This window comes from Phascolarctos cinereus, unplaced genomic scaffold, assembly GCF_003287225.1.
Source record: "Phascolarctos cinereus isolate Bilbo 61053 unplaced genomic scaffold, phaCin_HiC Scaffold_2;HRSCAF=192, whole genome shotgun sequence".
Lineage (NCBI taxonomy): Eukaryota > Metazoa > Chordata > Mammalia > Diprotodontia > Phascolarctidae > Phascolarctos > Phascolarctos cinereus.
The window spans coordinates 254,656,398-254,677,105 of record NW_027555625.1 but is presented as its reverse complement, the minus strand read 5'-3'; the positions used below and the strand labels follow the sequence as shown (position 1 = coordinate 254,677,105).

Genomic DNA, 20,708 nt, shown 5'->3' with positions numbered 1-20,708 from the left:
TGATCCTGAGCAGCTTACTTTACCTGTCTTCAAAATGGAGAATGGGAATTAAACTCCTTGTGCTGTCTCTCTCAAAGGATTTTTTAAAATGTGATTTGTCTTTTTTTTTCAGAATTTTTTTTTCCAATTACATGTAAAAACAATTTTTAACATTTGTTTTTTAAAATTTTGAGTTCCAAATTCTCTTCATCCCCTCCTACCTCAAGCAATTTGATATAGGTTATACATGTGTAGTCATGCAAAACATTTCTATAATAGTCACGTTGTGAAAGAAAATGTAGGAAAAAAACCTCAAGAAAACTGAAGTTAAAAAATGTATGCTTCAATCTGTATTCAGACACCAACAATTCTTTTTCTGGGGATGGATAGCATTTTTCATCATTCGTCCTTCAGAATTGTCTTGGATCATTGTATTGCTGAGAATAACTAAGTTATTTATTTGTTTGTTTTTAGGCAATTGGAATTAAGTGACTTGCCAAGAGTCACACAGCTAGTAAGTGTCAAGTGTTTGGTCTGAGGTCACATTTGAACTCAGGTCCTCCTGACTTCAGGGCTGCTGCTCTATTCACTGCGCCACCTAGCTGCCCCAATAACTAAGTTATTTACAGTTAATCATCGTCCAATATTGCTGTTACTGTGTACACTGTTCACCTGATTCTGCCCACTGCACTTTGCTTCAGTTCATATAACTTTCCGTGTTTTTCTAAGAGCATCCTGCTCATCATTTTTTTTTAAAAAACATTCCAGTGGTTCTGTTGCAAAGAATTTTTTGGTAATATTGTCATTTAAACAATTCACAACTCTTTAAACTGTGTTAACAGCATGCCTGTTTTGCCACAGCCATGCCAGTACATAATTTTGTCATTTTTCAAAATATTTTGCCAGTTTCATGGATGTTGTGGGGCAGTGGAGTCAAACTTGCCTTCCAGAGGGAGCTGCTCATCATTTCTTATTGTGCAATAATATTCTGTCACAATCATGTACCACAGTTTGTTTAGCCATTCCCCAATTGAAAGATGTCTCAATTTCCAATTCTTTGTCACCACAAAAGAGTTGCTATAAACATTTTTGTATGTATAGATTCCTTTCCTATTTCTCTTGATCTCTTTGGGATACAGACCTAGTAGTGATATTGCTGGGTCAAAGAGTATGCATTATTTTATAGCCCTTTGGGCATAGTTCCACATTGTTCTTCAGAATTGTTAAATCAATTTGCAACTCCACCAACAAGGCATTAGTGCCCCAATTTTCCCACATTCCCTCCAACAGTTGTCATTTTCCTTTTCTCATATTAGCCAATATGATAGGTTTGAGGTAGTACCTCAGAGTTGTTTTAATTTGCATTTCTCTAATCAATAGTGATTTAGAGCATTTTTTCATATGACTATAGATAGCTTTGATTTCTTCTGAAAACTACCTGTTCATATCTTTTGACTGTTTATCAACTAGGAAATGGCTTGTATTCTTATAAATTTGGTTCAGTTCTCTATATATTTGAGAAATGAGATCTTTATCAGAGAAATTTCCTGGAAAAAATTTTTCACAGTTATGATCACTAACTGTGTATTTTTCCATGTTTATCCTTTTCTGTCTCTCCTTTCACCCTGTCCCTCTTCAAAAGCATTTTGCTTCTGAACATGTACTCAATCCTCCCTTCTATCAGCCTCACTCCTGCCTCTTATCCCCTTTACCTCCAACTTCTCTGTAGGGTAAGATAGATTTCTATACCCAATTGAATGTGTATATTATCCCCTCTTTGAGTCAAATCCTCAAAGGATTTTTGCCAGTAAAGTACTTTAACCATATAAATGTGAATTATTATTGTTACTGTATAGTTTAGCGCACACGTGCTGAGGAGCTCAGAATAGGTCACTGGGCTGGCCTAGGTAGGGGAGTCTTCACAGATTTGATTTGGGCTCTGAAGGACATATAAGATTTGAATATGTAAACACTAGCAGAGACTTCATTCTCAACTTGGAAAGCAGCGTAAGCAAAGGTGGAGAACTGAGTGAGTCTAGTGAGTTTCAGGGACAATGAAGAGATTGACTTGAATGGAGAAGAAGGTTTGTATTTCAGAGTAGTATGAGTTTAAGTTGGAGAGGTAGTTTGAGGACCAGTTATAGAGAGCCTTGAAGGCCAGACTAATGAATTTGACCTTGATCCTGTGGTCAATGGGGAGTGAGGAGACAGGAAGTGGTAGAAAACATGTGGAACTCAATCTCTAAGATCACTTCCAGCTCTAATATTCTAGGACTCAGACTGTGTGGTGATCGTTGGATTTATTATCAAGTGAAAGTTGTGATTGATTTGGAAACTTAAATTGCATAATGGTATCTCTCAACTAGGGAATCAGGAGGCTTGGGTTCTTATCTTGGTTTTGCAACCAAGGAGCACATCCCTTACCTTTCCTGGGCCTCACTTTCTTCTCTTATAAAATGAGAGTGTTGGACTAGATCTGGTCTCTAAAAGAACTTAATAGGCCTACACATGAGAAATCTTTCTCAGGTAAGAGGATGATGAGATGGAAACAGCAGAGGGCAGAAGAGGACTGTGCAGGATTCAGAGGGTTTTCTCAGGTAAAGTAGGAGCATCTCTTCCCTGAGACTTGGCGCCCAGGCTGGCACATCTCACCTTCGTTGCCAAAGAGATTCTTGGTCAACATTGTGCCTTTTGCAGAGTTGTAGTGTGCTCTTAGAAATCAGGCGAGTGAGTTAATTTAGACATAGAGTTGCAGAAAAAGTGAACAGATAAATGTCTTAATATTTTAATAACCTGAATTTGGAAATAAGAACTTGTTTAGAACCACCTTGGTATATTTGAAAATATTGCTCAATCAGTAATATGTGCTGTGAGGGCTGGCACAATGGATATAAGCACCAATGGAGACTTTCTCCCATTCAGCAGTAAGAGTGAAGCTGCTTGAGCAAAACCATAGAATCCCAGAGCTGTGGCCAGAAGGGGCTGTGCCGTGGGCTTGTGTCATCAACATCCTTCATAGACTTATCACCTGGGGAATATTTCTGTATTTTTGAAAAGGTGTTTAATGAAGGAGGTTTCATACTGCCCCTCCAAGTTGATATTTGGTGCCATAGAATTTTTTTTCACTATCATGTTAATTAGTAAGTCTTTCAGGGCTGGCTGCGTTAAGTAATACACTGATTCTGCTGACCTCATGTGTCTCCTGTATAAATGAAAATGAGCAAGCACAGGGTAAACACCTAGTTTAGTTATTTCCTCTGGATCAAGGCTATATCTTCTCGATTTGGAAGAAAGTTTCATTCTCTCTTTCCACAGTCTTTCCTTTAGCTTATTTACTGGTAGGCAGTACCAGGAAGCTGCCCGGGCTGTTCCTCAGATGGGAGCTGTATTACCCACAAAATATTTCCCTACAACTCTTTCTTCTTCTCTTACTTGGCTGAACAAGTGGGAGGTCACCTCCTTTAGCTGACTATCAGCCTCCTCCCCAGCCTAGGGACCAAGAAGCCGACTCCATGCACTAGAAGGGAACATAAGAGTTCATCCAGTCCCTTACTTCGTCTTCTAAATTAATCAAAAAGTATTTATTTGCAAGAGACAAGGAAAGCTAGGAGAATGTGCTCTCTGCCCCTAGAGGGAATCAACTGTTTTGGGGTAGACAAGATTCAGACTCTTGAAATGATTAGAGAGAAAAAATTATAAAGTTCTCGATTTGGTAATTAGTGATCTTGTCAGCTGCTGGTTTCAGTCATCCCTATGTAGATAACTCCCACATCTGTGTATCAAGCCCTAGTGTCTCTCTTGGGCTTCAGGCTCATATCACTAACTTCTAATGGACATTTTGAACTGGATGTATCCCAAAAGCATCTCAAAATTTAACATGTTCAGAACAGAACGTATTTTCTTTGCCTGCTCCCAAACCAACTCTGCTTCTAAGCCTCTCTGTTCCTCTCCCTCCAGTCACCATGGTTCACAACCTCAGAGTTATCTGTCACTCCTCCATGTCTTATCAGCTGCCAAATCTTACAAGTTCTGCATCCACAACATCTGTTCGTATAGGCCTCATCAGCCCTCATCACCTCTTCCCTAAGAATTTTTTCCCTAAGAATTTTTCCATATCTTTCTAATCAGCCTTCCTACCTGGTCTCTCTCTTACCCAGTCCATCCTTCATACAGCTGTCTGAGCTTTATTGGCAAGGCACAGGCCAGACTATATCACACCCCTTCTCAGAAAGCCCAAGCAGCCCCTTCTTGCCTCCTCGATCAAATATAAACTCCTGTTTTTGGTATTTAAAGCCCTTTCCAATCTGGTTCCAGCTTACCTTTCCAGCCTTATTATGTTTTACTTCCTTTCATGCACTCTAGTTTCCAGCCAAATTAGCTTTCTTACTGTTGTTCACACCAGATTTCATCATTCATCTTCATGCCCTAGCACTGGCTGCCCCCCAAGCCTGAAATATATTCCCTCCTCGTCATCTCTGCTTCTTAGAGTCCTTAACTTTCTTCGAAGTTTAACTTTCTCCTGCATAAGCCTTTCTTGATTGCCATGGCTAACAATGCTTTCCTTGGACTACCTTGGATTTATTTAAGTGATATACATACATACATACATGCATGCATGCATGCATATATATACATATATACATATATATATACATACATATACATATATATATGTATATTAGTTCTTTTGATAAGCTCCTGGAGAGCATGGATTATTTTGTTTATTTACTTTTTTTTTTAAGGCAATTGGGGTAAAGTGACTTGCCCAGGGTCACACACCTAGTAAGTGTCAAGTGTTTAGTCTGAGGCTGGATTTGAACTCACGTCCTCCTGACTTCAGGGCCAGTGCTCTATCCACTGCGCCATCTAGCTGCCCCTAACATGGATTATTTTGGTCTGTAACCCCAGCACCCATCCAGGCATCTGGATGGCCCAGTGGATAGAGCCCTGGACTTGGAATTAGGAAGACCTGAAGTTGAATCTTATCTCCAACACCTGTTAGCTGTGTGACCCTGAGCAAGTCACCTAATCTGTCTTAGTTGCAGTTTCTTCATCTGCAGAATGGCGATAATAATAGCACCTGCTTCACCAGTTTGTTGTAAGGATCCAGTGATGTAATTATGTAAAGCAATTTGCAAACACTAAAGACCTATATAAATGCTAGGTATTATTATTAATTAATGCTCATTGCTTTATTGATTAGTTGGAGGGTTTTTTCTAACTATAAGTACTGCTTTTTAGGGAGGAGGGAGACTGGGTCTCCCTGTCTCACTCAGGCTGGAAGTGCAGCATCCAACCACCGCTGCCCGAATCCCACTGCTGATCAGCACAGAGACTTTGACGTACCCATTTGTGATCTGGGCCATCTCGCCCTTCCCAGGACAGCCTGGTTCCCCCTCCCCCCGAGAGGCTCACTATACTGGTGCTGCCCTTAGTTCAGACACCCTGTTGTCCTTAGCCCTCCTGTAGCTCAGAACTCCAGAAAAGATTACCCAGCCTTTCTCTTTGCAGTGGCTCTTCACTGGCCATAAAATTGTTCTCCCCTAAATCTTACCTGTTTCAGTATGGACACTTTTCTTCTTATTATTTCCTCCCTAAAGAGGGAAGGCAGTATGCTAACATCTTTTGCATGGCTGTTATCAGGATTCTGCCCCAAACAGGAAAGTTTCATGTTGTGCTTTTCTGTGTTTGGCATGCTTGTTCCCTCCCTGGCCAAGTAAATCCAGTTAGGGGCTGACTGCCTTGTCACAGTGGCAGCCTCCCAAGCCACTGCCAATTCACCATGGCCAATAGCCAGCACAGGCAGCAGTAGTAGCAGCACAAAGTTTGCCACTGCTTTTGCCTACAGAAGAGCTTAGAGGGAATCCTTGTTACTGCTGTCAGCAGGGCTGGTGGAGAGTAGCACATGCCAAGCAGGGAGAGTGACTGCCTTTGTTTTAAAGGGTAGGTGTCTTGAGAAAAGCTTTCCTTGCAGGGAGGTCAGGAAGAAGCAAAGCTTATAAGTTCTACTCCTATTTGCAAGCATGTGTAGACTGTACAATACTCTTGCTGTTTTCTCATTCCAACAGCACTTGTCCTTGAGAAAGCTATCCCAGGCAGTGTTCTCATGTGCCTGACTAATGAGTTTGGTTCAACAGGTTAAATTTTGGAATAATTTGTTATTAGGGATGATGTGCTCCAGTTTGAAATTCTGATGAAAAGACAAATGTTTTTCACTTAGAGAGTAGCATGATGAAAGCCATCAAATTAAATCACAAGTTAAAATAACTAAGAGGTGTCAGGGGCAGCTAGGTGGCACGGTGGATAGAACACCAGAGTTAGGAGGACCTGAGTTCAGTTCTGGCCTCAGACACATAATACTTACTAGCTGTGTGACCCTGAGTGAGTCACTTAACCCTATTGCCTAGCAAAAAACAAACAAACAAAAAGATAACTAAGAGGTGTCTTCCAGCACAGTGGCTGATGGCAAGGGAAAGCTGGCTTTCTCTGCATTCGCCTGTAAACACATAATACTACATTTATGCAGGACATTTGAAAAGGTCAGGGAACTTCCATGGTATATCCTACAGAGCATTCTCTAGCTACTAACATATTTTTAGCCCTGATTCTTTGATATTTGGGTGCCAAAAATACTCTCTTAATAAATCTCCGTGCCTCTTCCCTCTCCGGCCCATCCCTTGCATGTCAGTGACTTGTCTAAGATGGCTAGTCCAGGGCTTGTCTACAAGGCTAAATAAATAATGAAAGAGCTGTCAGGACAGAGGAGACTGATCAGATCTCTAACTCCCAGGCCATAGAGTCATAAAATAATCACTATTGGAAAAGATCTTAGATACTATTTAGTCCACCTCTTTCATTTTACTTATGGGGAAATTGAGGCCCAGAGAAAGAATAAAACTTGGCCAGGGTTACCCAGAAAATGTATAGCCAAGTTAGTACTAAAACGCAAGGCCTCTATCCCAAAGTCTAGAATCCTTTTTACTACATCATGCTGCTTTCCAAAGAGGATGGAAGCAGAGTCATGGCCATTATGTTATGAATCAAATAAGCAGTTATTAAGTGCCTACTGGGTTGTTATAAAAACAAAACAATGAAACAGCCAGCCTTCCAAATAGCTTAATTTATGGGAGGGGGGATGAAAGGGAGATGGAGACAGCTTGTACATATATAAGTATATACGAAAGAAATAGGATAGACATGGAACTTGAAATTTCATTGGTGTAGGGGACTCCCAGATGAGGAAATGCCATCTACCAAAAGAGTCTGGCACCTTCCCTGCAACTGACGTAGTCTTCAGAAATTGCCTAGGACATTGAGAAGTTAAGTGACTTGCCCAGGGTCACATAACCAGTATATGTCAGAGATGGAACTTGAACCCAAGTCTTCCTGACCAGCTCTCTACCCAGCATGCCATGGTCTCTCATAGAATAAACATAAGATAGCTTAGAAATAAAGACACTAATAGTTTGGGGCATCAGGAAAGGTTTCAGTTCTGACAGTGGTCAGCAGCATCAGATGCTACATAGAGGTCGAGGAGGATGACGACTGCTCTTCCAAACCTCCATTTCTGTCACAGGTGCCACCTCTCCTCCAGTCTCCAAGGTTTGTAACCTTGGCATTCTCCTCGAATCTTGATTCTCTCTCACTCCATGGATCAAATTGCCATCCTCTGCAACATGTCTCACATCCAAACCCTTCTCTGGACTCCAATTCAGTCCTTCTTCACCTTTCCCCTGGATTACTGTGATATCTTGCTAATTGGTCTTCCTATCTTAAGATTCTTTATTCCAGTCTCTCCTTCACGTTGCTGCTAAAGTGTTTGTCTTTAAGTGCAGGTGACTTCTCTACTTACTCTGTTCAGTGGTTTCCTATTGCCTCTAGAAATCAAATGTAAAATCCTCTTTTTATCCTTTAAAATCCTGCACAACTTTAGAAGGCAGCAGATGGTGGAGTAATCCAAGACTTTGGTTTGGCAGGGCAAGTTGGTCATTTGGTAGTATGAGGAGGCAAGGGATTCGAGAGAAGAGAACAGTGTAGAGTTGAATTGGTTCATCAGGGGGTCAAATGGAAAGGGAAGAGAGCGTAGCTAGTGCAGGTTGATAGCCTGGGAAAGGACTGAGGAAGTAGAGTGATTGAAGATCACAATGTGGGTAAAAAAAACAGGGTTTGGGCTTGTAAGGGAGAGGGAGAAGTAGAATGACAATAGATTGTGATCATAAAAGGGAATTTCAGAGTTCATGAATGTGGAGCATGGAAGTTCTTGCCACCGCAGGTTGTGGTAGGATCTAGGGAGGTAGCTAGATGGCTTAGTGGATACAGCATTGGGCCTGGAATCAGGAAGAGCTGAGTTCAAATCCAGCTTCAGACACTTAGTTGCTGTGTGACCCTGGGGAAGTCACTTGCCTTCTGTTTGCCTTAATCCACTGGAGAACCAAATGGCAAACCACTCCGGTATCTTTGCCAACAAAACCCCATGGACAGTATTGGCATGCTGTGGTCCACGGGGTCGTGAAGAATCAGTTACAACTGAGCAACAGCAAATCTAGAGCAGAGTATGTGTACAGCAGAGGTGGGGTGGAGGATTAGGTCATATGAAATGAGTAAATTAAGGAACTGTACAGGTCCTTACGGTGTTCGAGTGTCTATGTGTATGGATGAAGGGTGAAATCCCTTCAGTATGAGGGCAGGAGTTGGGGAGGAGAGAGACTGTGAGCCAGGTATTGAATTTGGTTGAAGAAAGGAGAGTGTCCAGAAGGTTGGTAGATAACAGCTGCCCAAATCTTGATTGGGTATTAAACATGGATTAAGTGAATCTTAAAGGAGGTTCATCACTCCTGAGTGATGGAGATAAAGCCAGGAAGTGGCAATGAGGAGTGATGAGTATTCTAATTCAACCAGTGAGTCTTGGGGGGGGGTGAGGGAAAGTGCAATCAGTGCTGGAAAGGATGGCCAGGGTGGCCATGTCATCAGGAGAGAGCCACGTCTTAGTGAAAGAAAGAAGGAGCTAGAAAGGAAAAGATGAAAGATGAAAGCATATTTGCTGACAATGGAGTAGGTCTTTTAAAAAGCATAGTGGAAGGGATGATTAGGTTTAGAATAGGACTTTGGGGGATAGGAATAAGGGAGTGGGCAGTGGGGGAGAGAGAATGGGGTTTTAACAACAACAGCTCGAGGTTCAAAATCACTAAGATAGAGAAGGTATGACATAGTGGGTGCTTAGCACAGGTGTCTGGCACATAGAAGGTGCTTAATAAATGATTGGTTGATTGTTAATTATTGAGCAACAAGTTCAGGTAGGTCATCAACATCCCTAAGGGTTGAACCTTAGGGTGGAATCTTGTCAGGGCATTAGGCAGCAGCATGTAGCTGGAAAGCTGGAAGGAGGAGAGGGGATAAGGAGAGGTCCCTGCATGGGGCCAGACTCAGGCAGCTGATGAAAAGAGCGCAGTCGAATGGGAACCAGTTGAGATGATGTTTCCCTCTTTCTTTACCAGGACTGGTGGAAGGAGTACAATGAAATGTCATTTCCTTCCTAATATGAGAAGGAGGTTTAAAGTATGGCTCTCAGTTTGGGCAAAAGGTCTTAGTTGTCAGCCTAAAGCAACCGCAATGTAAATGAGGGCTGCTATTACCAGAATGTGGGGGAAAAAATGGGCTTTTGGTGTGTTTTAGAGGAAGACATAGAATTTGTTAAAATATTGGGGGGGAATATGCCCAAGATGACTGTTATTTTGTGACAAAATTATCTTCCATTCCCTACCACCAACTTCCAGGGTAGGAAAGAAAGCAAAACCAAAACAAAATAAGTCTACTGACAATTGAAGTCAGGTAGCTAAGATATATTCTTTCCATTTGTTTCAGCTTTGTGCCCAAATGTCATGAACCAGCGACACCTTGGAACTCTCAGGTACCTCTTCTACAAGAGGTTTGTCGAGGTATGCCTGCGTAGCACACGCAAGATGTTTATTGCTAAGAAGGTTTGTCTATGTAAAAAAGAAGGACCTCTACTTCTGTACTTCTAAGAAAATACAACGCAATTCAATTTTAAATGTTTCTGACCATTGGACATAGAGTGCCTGGCATGTAGTAGGCACTTAATGAATGCTTACTGACTAATTGATTGATAAAGTCATCAAGAACATGGAAGAGAAATACAGTTTACCTGTATCTCTATCAGTGGCTTTAGTCGATCCATCATAAGCATTTAATGCAGTGCCTAATTTTCTTTGGAATCCTGTGAAATCCTCCCCTCTGATGTACATCAGATTGCATCATCTGCACTGTAACCTGCTATTCGGGATAGCACTTTCCACTTGGATTCAAGGGTGCAAATTTTCAAAGACAATGTTCTGTTCTGCTTTCCGCAGCACAGCCAAATCTGGACTTCTGCCCCCTTCAGATTGAACAAAAGGTTGAACATTTGCATGAATAAAAATGGCCATGACTGTGTATGTCTCATGTCACCTTAGAAAGCAAATGCCTAGAGTCCAGGGGATGCTTTTGCTGTCCATCCTCACGGACTCAGAGTTCCTGGCTCTGCTCCTAGCTGTGCGACTTTAGGCAGATCATTTTCACTCCTCTGGGCTTCAGCATCCTCTCCATAAAATCAAGCGATTGGACCAGATAAGCTCTAAGTCCCTCACAACTTTATCAGTCCGTGAGTTGAGCAATGGCCTTGGTTCCTGCTTTCTTGGCATGGATATGCTGGTGATGGTAATGCGTGTGCACGTGAAAGGAAGCCCTGTGAGCCAAGGGATACATCTGGGTGGCTGCAGTGTGCGTCCTCTCCCCTGCTCCAGCGGGTCTCACGGGAGTGCACGTCAGGTTGACTTCTGAGTGAGGGGAAGATAATACATCCCAGGTGCTAATAATTCTTCCACATTCTGGGGTAGAGAGAAGGGCACTAAGGGGAACTGACAGCACTTTTCACAGAGAGAATCACCAACAAGCCAGTTTGCAGGTGTTGCAAACCTAACAATCCTGTTGAAAAGGCTGTCCAAGCTATTAGCCATTGCCTGTGAGGAACATCATATTCCTGGGGAAAGTGTCTGGACTTTTAATAACCCCATGCTCCCTGTCTGTAGCTCAGAATCCTTTTCAGGACAAGGATGGAGGCAGGCAGTGTGCTATGGTAGAATGAGCCTTGGCTCTGAAGTCAGAGGACCTGGGTTCAAATCCCACCACAGGTACTTATGTGACCTTGGGCAAGTCACTTAACCTCCACGAGCTTCAGACTCCTCAACTGTACATTGTGGGGGTTGGACTAGAAGGCCTGTGAGGTCCCGTTCAGCTCCATGTCTAAGATCCTGTGGTCTTTTCTGATGGTTTCAGCTGGAAACCACATCAGAATTCTCTGGCACTTGGGATCATTCACATACATTAGAGGGTGAGCGACGTTTGTTTTTTAAATTAGAGGACTAGAAATCTCCTCGAGGAGGCTCCATGTCATGGCTTCTCCTGTACAGCAGAAAGTATGTATGTAGTGTAAAGAAGTAATTGCATTTTTCTCATGATGGATGTGGGTAGAAGCAAAGAAAAAACAGATTGAATTCTTTCCACATTTACCAAAATTTTTAAAAATGCAAGAAGTAAATAATTTAATGACTTTTGCTTCCACTTGTTATGTACTAAGAACATGCTATTTGCCTTTAACACTGCATCAGTCTCCCTAGTGAGTGTCTGTCATCTCTCATAGCAGGCAGTTTTGAATTAGAGTCATGTGAACATATTGACTCGCCAAAAGGGAAGAGACAGACAGAGAGACAGAGACAGAGGGAGTGTGTGTAACTGCATCACAACCAATACTCTTGTGGTACAAAATAAATGTTACATAAAATCCTAGAAAAATTAGAACCATTTTACTCATCTTAAAGCTTATTCACTGTGTTACCAAATCACAGCCCAGATTGCATTTGGACAAATATACAAAAAGGCCACAATGAGGGCTTTAGAATGCCTATGAGAAAACAACTTCTTTCTTAGCTAGAGAGCTGGAGGGGGACCTCAGAGATCATCTGATTCAACCACCTCATTTTATGGTTAATGAAACTGAGACCCCAGCCCAGGCTCACACAAGTAAAAAATGGCAAACCTGGGATTTGAACTCAAGTCCTCTGTACCTAAATCCAGAGCTCTCTTCCCAAGGTACCGTGCCTGCCCACGAGTTAAGGTTTCATTTGGAATTTGTTCTCCTCCCAGAATAATCAGACATCAGCCAATCATTAGAGTAGCCCTGATTGAGGATAGAAGAGGTTGTGTGAGAAGCTGGAGTTCCTGTGTTCCACTCTTCTGAAGGAAAAAAAATTCACTGGGTATATTTTGAATTAGATATGTTGTCCTTATAGGGTTAGAGTTTCAGTGTTGACAGTAGAAAATGAGTCAGGTAATTTATTTTAAGTCAGTTACTATGAATCTTGTGGTCGTGTGGAAGAACTGTCTTTCCCTTCATGTCTAATGCCTTTACATCAGGGGATTTATTTAAGAAGATAGTTATATTTCTGTTTTAATTGCTTTTCAGAAAAGCATGACCCAGGAAAATTGGGAAGATCACATTCAGGTGAGTTTAATGCATTCTCTGTCTCTAAGTAATTAACTCAACCTAAACATGTGTGAGCACTGAGCTTGGAGCCTTGGACTAAACCCCCTCTGACCTGTTAAGTTAGACAGTGGAGGCCACAGAAGAAAAAGATTTGGGGGATTCTGAAATGCATAACATAAAGTAAAGGAATCTTGCCAGCTTCCTAGGAGCCTAACCATTTTTGCAAGGGAGATATATAGACCCTTCTTAATTGTATGCATATGCAGCTAGGTAGAAGTAGGAATTTTAATATATATTTATTACCATGAAGGTACATAAAGCAAGAGGAGACTAAAAACTTACTTAGCTATGTAAAAATATAAACTATAAGATGACACAGATTTGTTTTGAATGTGATAAGGCATATATTTACGCATATCTATCTTAAGCCATAAATCAACCCTTTTGCATATGTTCTGGTCCATTTGAATATCAGCAGATAGCGTACGTGGAGGAGAAAGCTTGAATCAGGGCTTAAAAAGCAATGAAGTTAATTTTTAACTTTGGTTGAATTCCCGAAAGCTGACAAAACTACATTATTGCTTTTTAACTCATTAAAATTTTTTATTTACTGAATTGGTTTAAAGCCATAAATAAAAGCCTACAGTCATACTTACCTCTGCATGGATATCCATAAAACTTTTTTCCGCAGGTCCAGACTGCTTCTGGACAAATAAACCATTTGCCATATGTAGGGTCTGACGTATTCATCTACTCACAACTTGCAGGATCTGACATTCTCTCTCTTCTGTCTCTCTGTCTCTCTGTCTCTCTCTCTCACACACACACACCCACACACCCACACACACCCCTTTTGAAATTTTGTGAGGATGACCTTGTTTTGAAATGAGGCTGCCAAGGCCTTTACAACCGCCATGTCTGTAGGTATATCTGTCATGAAAATCCAAGTCTCCGAATTTACTCAGACTTGTGAAAACTAATGCTTACTTCTGGCTCCATTACCAAAGGAAAGGGTACACAGCGTTACTAGATGAATGTAGAGGAAGTATTCTAAGCTCCTTATAAATCGCATTCCACAAACACCCAAATGAAAGCAAGAGTTCTAAGTATGCTGCACAAGGAGGCTACAAAGTAAATTCATCTTCACAAAAAACTGCTGGCCACATTCATTTGGAGTGACTGCAGGAGACAGTTGATAAATCTTATGATGTAATGCACTGATTTTCTAATCAATGTAAGTCCCTATTAAATCCTACAAGGAACTTACTTGCCTGTCATATGTCCTAGCTCCGACTTTGACAAGGCAAGTGGTTCTCTGGCCTTACATGAAGGAAATAATAACCCCTACTAGAACTTCTGAGATCACAAATAAATCATTCCACAGACAGATGTGTTTCTCTTTCCTTGGGCAGGTTGTATAGACAAAGCAAAGGTAAAGTAAGCAATGATCTCTGCTCCTTTACTGGCTGATTGGTTTGATTTTGAAGCTTTATAGTGGCCTCAAATTTCACCACTAACCATGGGTCTTCCCCCAAGGCTCTGGGCTGGGCCCTCTTCTCTTCATCCTCTGTACTGTTGCATTTGGTGATCTCATCAGCTCCCATGGGTTCTGTGAACATCTCTGTGTAAATGATTCCCAGATCTATATATCTAGCTTCAATCTCTTTCCTGACCTCTGCTCCAATCTTGAATCACCAGCTGCCTCTTAGACATTTTGAATTGCATATCCTCTAGGCATCTCAAAGTCAACATGTCCAGAATTCATTTTCTTTTCCCCCAAATCCTCCCTTCTTCCTAACTTCCCTGTTACTATGGAGGGGCCCCACCATTATTCCAGTCCCCCAGGCTCTGAACCTCCAATATCATCCTTGACTCTTACATTCACTCCACTTATATAGTCTAATATCAAGTCTTGACATTTCTACCGTTTACAACATTTGTGGGTATACATCTCGTCTCCACTCCTACTGCCTCTACCATGGTGCATGCCCTCATTATCTCACATTGGATTATTAATAGAAAGCAATAGCTTTCTGGTTGACTTACCAGAGTTGGACAGATATGTCCCATTTCAGTTCATCTTCTACTCAGCTACAAAAGTGATTTTCCTAAAACATAGGTCTGATCATGCCACTCCACTTTCCTGCTCAGTAAACTCTAGTAATTCTCTGTTACGTCCAGGATCAAATATAAATTTCTCTCTCTGGCATTACAGCTCTTCAGAACTTGGACTATTCCTGCCTTTCCAGCCTTCTTACACTTTACTTCCCTCCATACATTCTACTGTCTGACTTCATTGACCTTCTTGTTGGTGGCCAAAGACAGCACTTCACCTCTTGAATGTTAGTGTCTTTCCACTGGTATATCCCATGCCTAGAAAGCTTTTTCCTCTCACTTCCACCTCCTGGCTTCACTGGGTTCCTTCAAGACATGTTAAATCCCTCTTGTTAAGAGGCTGTTCCTGACCCTCCCACCTTCACTCTTTTGCTAGTGCTTTCCCTCTGATATTTCTCTCTCTCTCTCTCTCTCTCTCTCTCTCTCTCTCTCTTTCTCCACACACACACACACACACACACACACACATAATATATACCTATCTATATTTATAATCTTGTATGTACACAGTTGTTTGCATGTTGTCTTCCCCATTAGAATGTGAGCTACTCAAGGGCAGAGGCCATGTTTTTGCCTGTCTTTGTATATCGCAGTGCTTAATAAATGCTTATTGGCTGACTGACCAACTGTCATACAAGTCCAGAGAATTATATGAGAGGAAAAACAATCTCCTGATTGGATGCAGAACTCTTATACTATACCCCTTAGTTAGCATGGTTGGGGATCTAGAAAAAAATTAAATGTATATAACACTAAAACTAAACTTGAACATAAACTACTCTTTGATTCTGAGAGCAATTGAAAGTCACTGTTATGAATTTCAGTTATACATATATGATAGATCCACAGAAGTACTGGTTAATAGATGCTTCCAGGTTCATAGAAAGTTGAAAATTTGTTTTTTACCCATGAAGGCCTTAATAAGAGACAATGTCACTACCTCACTGGGCTGAACAAAGGCCTAGGTTTTGTTCCTTGAGTCTCTCAGTGATTAGTAAATTATTGAGTGTAATAAGAAGTCACGACCTACTGGGTAACATCTACATGGTCCCATCTGAATTAGCAAGACTTATGTCATGGTGTCAGCAGAAGTCATCTGTGGGCATCTCCAAAGCAGAGTAACTGTGATCCCAGTCATAAAATACCGACAACTCTTACTTGGTCTTTATCTATGGATGGGAAGGCGCTAAGCTGAGGAGGGTGCAGGAAGGCATGCTCTAGCATTGATCCCAAAGAAGGAACTTGTGAAACATCTCTGCAGATCCTTGTCTTCCCCAGGATACCTGATGATGCCTCCAGGCTTGCCTTCTCTGATCTAGAACAGTGATTAGATGTTGAGTTTTCCAGTTCTTCCTCTGAGGATAAAGGTAGAGAAAGAGACAATGACCATGGCAGACAGACAGGGTTTTGAAAAGATTTTTGTTTCTTCTCTGGCAGTGTGGTGTTTGGACTGCAATTTGGGAGGGGCGGTCAGCCCTCACTCCCCGAAATGCCCTATAGCACCATTAGGGAAATGATTGAGGAAATGTCTGATAACCTGGAAAAAAGAGAAATGAACTAGCTTCTTCTTGCCAAAGTAAATGAGACCTTCTCAGCCCTGGCATTCAAGGTCACCTATGATATTACCCAAATTTATCATTCCATTTTCTTCCTCACATTGGAAGCCAAACAAAGGCAAAGAGGAGGTAAAGTGTGGGGCACAGCAAGTGCTTACTTGCTTCCCTTCCCTTTATCACCTCTTTGCTTTTGTAATCTTTCCTCTTCTTGGAATACCCCTCTCCTAATTCCCACCTAATAAAATCTCATAAATGCCAAGGGGCATCAAGTTGTAGTAAAGAGCACCCAAAAGACCTGAGATTGAATTCTGGCTTGCTGTTACTTGCCTGTGTGACCTTGGTGAAAATACTGACAGCCTTTCAGGACCTCAGTGGTTTCTTTATCTGTCAGGTTGAGGGGCTGGACCAGAGGGTCTTGAAGTTTCTTTTCAGCTATCAGTGCTGTGACTGTCCACATACTTTGGTCAAATAATTTTTAAAATAACTATGTCAGCTGGGCCTTGGACATCTTTTGCTATGCAGAGCTTTTTGTTGCTACAATATTGGCTGAGACAAAAGTCAGAGCCCACATTCAGTCACTCCTTCCTGCTTGGAGAAATGAGGCATGTGTGTCCTGCGGGCTCAGCGAAGCAGAAGGACAACCCAGCAATTTTGTTGCAAAGCTGTCTTTGCCACTCTTAATGCTTTCACATTTCAGTCTAGTAGCAAAGAGAAAACCCAAACATTTGACCGTTATCTTAGCTGACTCTCTTCAGGTGCTTTTGGAATATAGCTGTCTCTGCTTTGTACCCCAGCAGCTGTGGAACAGCTGTATAGGAACCCTGCCCAACTATTTAAGACTCAAAGTGAAGAAAAACAGCGCATCCAATTGAGACTTCGAGGGGAATCTCTGGCCGAATGCAATCCCTTTGCTTGGAGTTTTGCCAGGATGCTCTCCATTTCAGTTCCATGCATAGGGTAGTGATCCTTGCTGTTTGTGATTACATGGGAATCATGAAGTTGTTCGATATTACTTAAGAGTGCCTTGAGACTTGGACCAAAGGTGCATCCTAAGCACCTGTTCCCATTTTGTGTGCAAATGGTAACATATTTGTCCTGCCCAGTTCACATGGGAATTCCATTTCAGAGCCTGAACTAGCCCCTGACCTCCTAAGGCTCAGGCCCTCATTTTCTCTTGACTAGACCAGCCCCATCACTCAGGCTGCTGACCTCTTATGCCCCAGCAGATCTTTGCTGTGGTGGTGAAGGCCTCCTGCAAAAGCCAGCTGCTAACCCAGCTCAGCACTGGGGAGCTGCAGAGCCTCTCCTCTGTCTTCTCTATTGTCAGAGTCAGAAGCTTTATGGATTTGTTTGCTTTTCTACTTTAAATGATTTTACCATGAAAATCAAATGGTTTTAGCACATGAGCCCTGTTCTCAGCAGAGGGCTTCAAGGGCAGATGCCAGCAATTTGTAGCAAACATATAAGCATATTCCCACAAAACCTTTAGTTTAGTTGCAAGTAAATTGTGGCAGATGTGAACTTCAGATGTTAAAATGTGTTGTTTGTTGGCATTGTAGAAGCATCAGAACAGGATTTTGAGTCGTTTTGACTCTTTTTATGGAGTAACAGAGCTAGATTATCCCATGCTGTCAAAGAGTGGGGAGCATACTTGCTAGATATTGGGAAGATTAGGGATCTCAAGTTCAAATCTCACCACTTCCTTTGGTAATATACACACATGGATCTAAAAACTCTCAGTTATGAATTTCTCCTCCATGCCTAAACATCATTCCTCATATATTTGGCTTTCACCTGTTTCTCTTTCTTTGGAGGTAGATCAGCAAACAGACATACTATCTTAACTTTCTTCTTCACATACCTCTTTGCAAGCTTTCAGCGATGAGCTTGTCAGCCCATTTTAGCTTATTTGGTCCTCATGGGTGTTTTATGACCTAATGAAGGAAATTTTGTCTACACTGTGCACCTGGGACTTTTATAGGTGAATCTTTGCTTTATCCCCAGCTCCTCCCCACCAGAAATTTGGCCTCCACCCTGAGAACCACACTGGGCTCTAACCTTTGTCTTATTTTGCCTGTAATTAAGCTTCCACCTCACGTCTAGGCCACCTTCTGTAGACCTTTCCTTAGATTTCCAGCTCTCATTTGTGTGTTGTCTTCCTGAATTAGAATGTAAGCTTCTTGAGAGCAGAGACTGTCTTGCTTGCTTATACTTGTATCCCCAGCATTTAGTATAGTGCCTGGTACATAGTAAGCACTTACTAAATGCATGCTCATTCTCGTTCGTTCTCTCTCTCTCTCTCTCCTTCATTCCCTCCTTTTTTTTTCCCCTCTATCTACTCTGTGTGTACCTCTTAAAAGCAGAATTGTTTGTCTGGTATCAACATTGCCCATTTCTCTTTTTTTTTCTAACTAAGTGATGTATTTACCACTAATAATAATTGGGGATATCATTTAACTAGCTATAAATCCACAACTGTGCTATCATTTCGCCTACACTCATATATTTTGTGTACCATAAGAGACTTTCCTCAGTGCCTAGTTGAGATCCGGATTTGCTCTATCTGTGGTACTGCCCTAGTAACTCTTTCTAAGAAGAAAATATGGGTAGTTTATCATGAGTTGTTCTCAGTGAACCCATGCTGACTGCTAAGTGGTTGCCGCTTTTCCTTCTAAGTGCTCATAAAACAGCTCTTTAATACTCTGTTTAAGAATGTTGATAGAAATATAATTCTAGAATGGTCTAAGTATCATGGAGCTCAGAAAAGAGCTTAGAGTTTGTAGGCCAGAGAAAACCTGATGAGAGACTATGTCTGTTTGATGCTACAGTGGCTTAGGAGGCATAAATGGTTCCTGCACCATCATCAGTACTAATTTGGATTAATTTTTGGAATCTGTTTTCAGGTGTCTGTTTTGACCATTATCTCTTCTGAATCATGGTCAATGTAGAGGGGGCCTCAAATATTTTAAACTAATATGATGTGCTTAGAAGTGATGTTTTTTACAAAGCAGTTTATACTTTATACTTCTGTCATAAATCTTTTGGAATCACTTGAAAATCCCTGCTCAGCATTCTCTGCTCTCAGCAGTAATCAGACAGTCCAATCCTGTGGCAATTATCCTGACTCATTAAATAACCTGTAACTGGATCAGTACCTGTCTGAGAGCTGCTACAAGATACACATTGGCTTCTGTGAGGATTGGGCAAGTACCCAGTATTCACAAAGGGGTGCGGGCTATCTGCAGTGGATACTTTGGCCCCATTGTACGTTTAGGCAAAATTACTTGACTAGTTTAGTGCCAGAAAGGGAGCCAAATAAATCCATGGTTGTTTAGAGGTTTAAAAACAAAAAAAAGGTGTGAGTGTGCTTGGGGGGTGGGGGAAATTCTCTTCACTGAGAAGTCATGTAAATGGTAAGAAATAGACAACTAATCTTCACTCGTTCTCCCTGAAAGAATGCATATCTCTTAGGAATGTTGTAATTATGGATTTAGGAAATCAGGCCAATTTGCCAGAGTGTGAATTTCAAGATTTATTCATTCTGCCCTCTCAAGCATTGCTTCACCGGAACAGAAAGCACCCGGAGTTGAAATGCACCAAGAGGGATTAAAGCAGAGAGAAAATCACTGCAGGTACTTCCATTCACCAGAGATCCTGCAAACATACTTATGTTGCTTTGGCTCAGAGCCAGATGAGTTCTTGGAACCCTGGAAAACATGGAAAACTCGTAACCTAAGCCCCTCTGGTGTGTCGAAGAGAAGCATCAGCAGGGCTGTAGTGCAGTCCTGCCATTCTCCAGGTGGTGTTAATTGGTCCTCATAGAGAACTTTCCCAATACACAGAGACAAAGGTAATTAGAATTTCAGGTCAGTTTAATCTTAGAAAAAGAAAAAGAAGTGCATAATAAGATTCATACACATGCACATGTTTTAAGTCACTGGTTAAAAAAGTTCAAACTGGAGTTGTTCATAGTCCAAATGTTTATAGCAAATGAAATTGAAATATACTTAGAGGCTTTATACATATTAAAGGAAGCCTGGAAATATTAGTCAAAGCAGCTAAGGGTGTAGATGACACTGTAGGTCCTTTGGATAACTCAGTGCTGAACCACAGAATCATAGAATCCTAGAGCTGGAAGGAACTTCAGCCTTCACCTAATCCAACCCCTTCATTTTATAGTTGAGAAAACTAAGGCCCAGGGAGGTGGGTGACTTGCCCGAGGTCACATAGCCCAAGAGATAAATTTCAGGAAGTTCTCATTAAGCAATATAGTGGGCAGGAAAGTGACCAGTTAGCTGTGCTGTGGGCACATACAAGGTAACACAATTAGTGGGGAAATTAACTAAATGATACTGTGAGAATGATAGACTCCAAGATCATGGATTTAGAACTGGAAGGAACTTAAGGAGCTACCTGAGTTTACAATTGGGAAAGCAAAGGCCTAGAAAGCATAAGTGACTTACAAAAGCAGGGAGGGTGTAACGGTCGGTTTTGTATCCAGGTCTTCAGACTCTAGTGCC

At 41.6% G+C, this 20,708-nt stretch overlaps 1 protein-coding gene across 7 annotated transcripts in view; it reads left to right on the top strand.

The window, feature by feature from the left end:
- Positions 1-20,708, top strand: part of EXD3 (exonuclease 3'-5' domain containing 3) — a 423,178-nt gene that overhangs the window by 201,026 nt on the left and 201,444 nt on the right. For all 7 annotated transcript variants that reach the window (XM_020981781.2, XM_020981774.2, XM_020981775.2 and 4 more), the window contains 2 exons: positions 9,841-9,914; positions 12,497-12,535. In XM_020981781.2, coding sequence (XP_020837440.1) covers positions 9,841-9,914; positions 12,497-12,535 — 113 coding nt within the window. The remainder of the gene's footprint in view (positions 1-9,840; positions 9,915-12,496; positions 12,536-20,708) is intronic.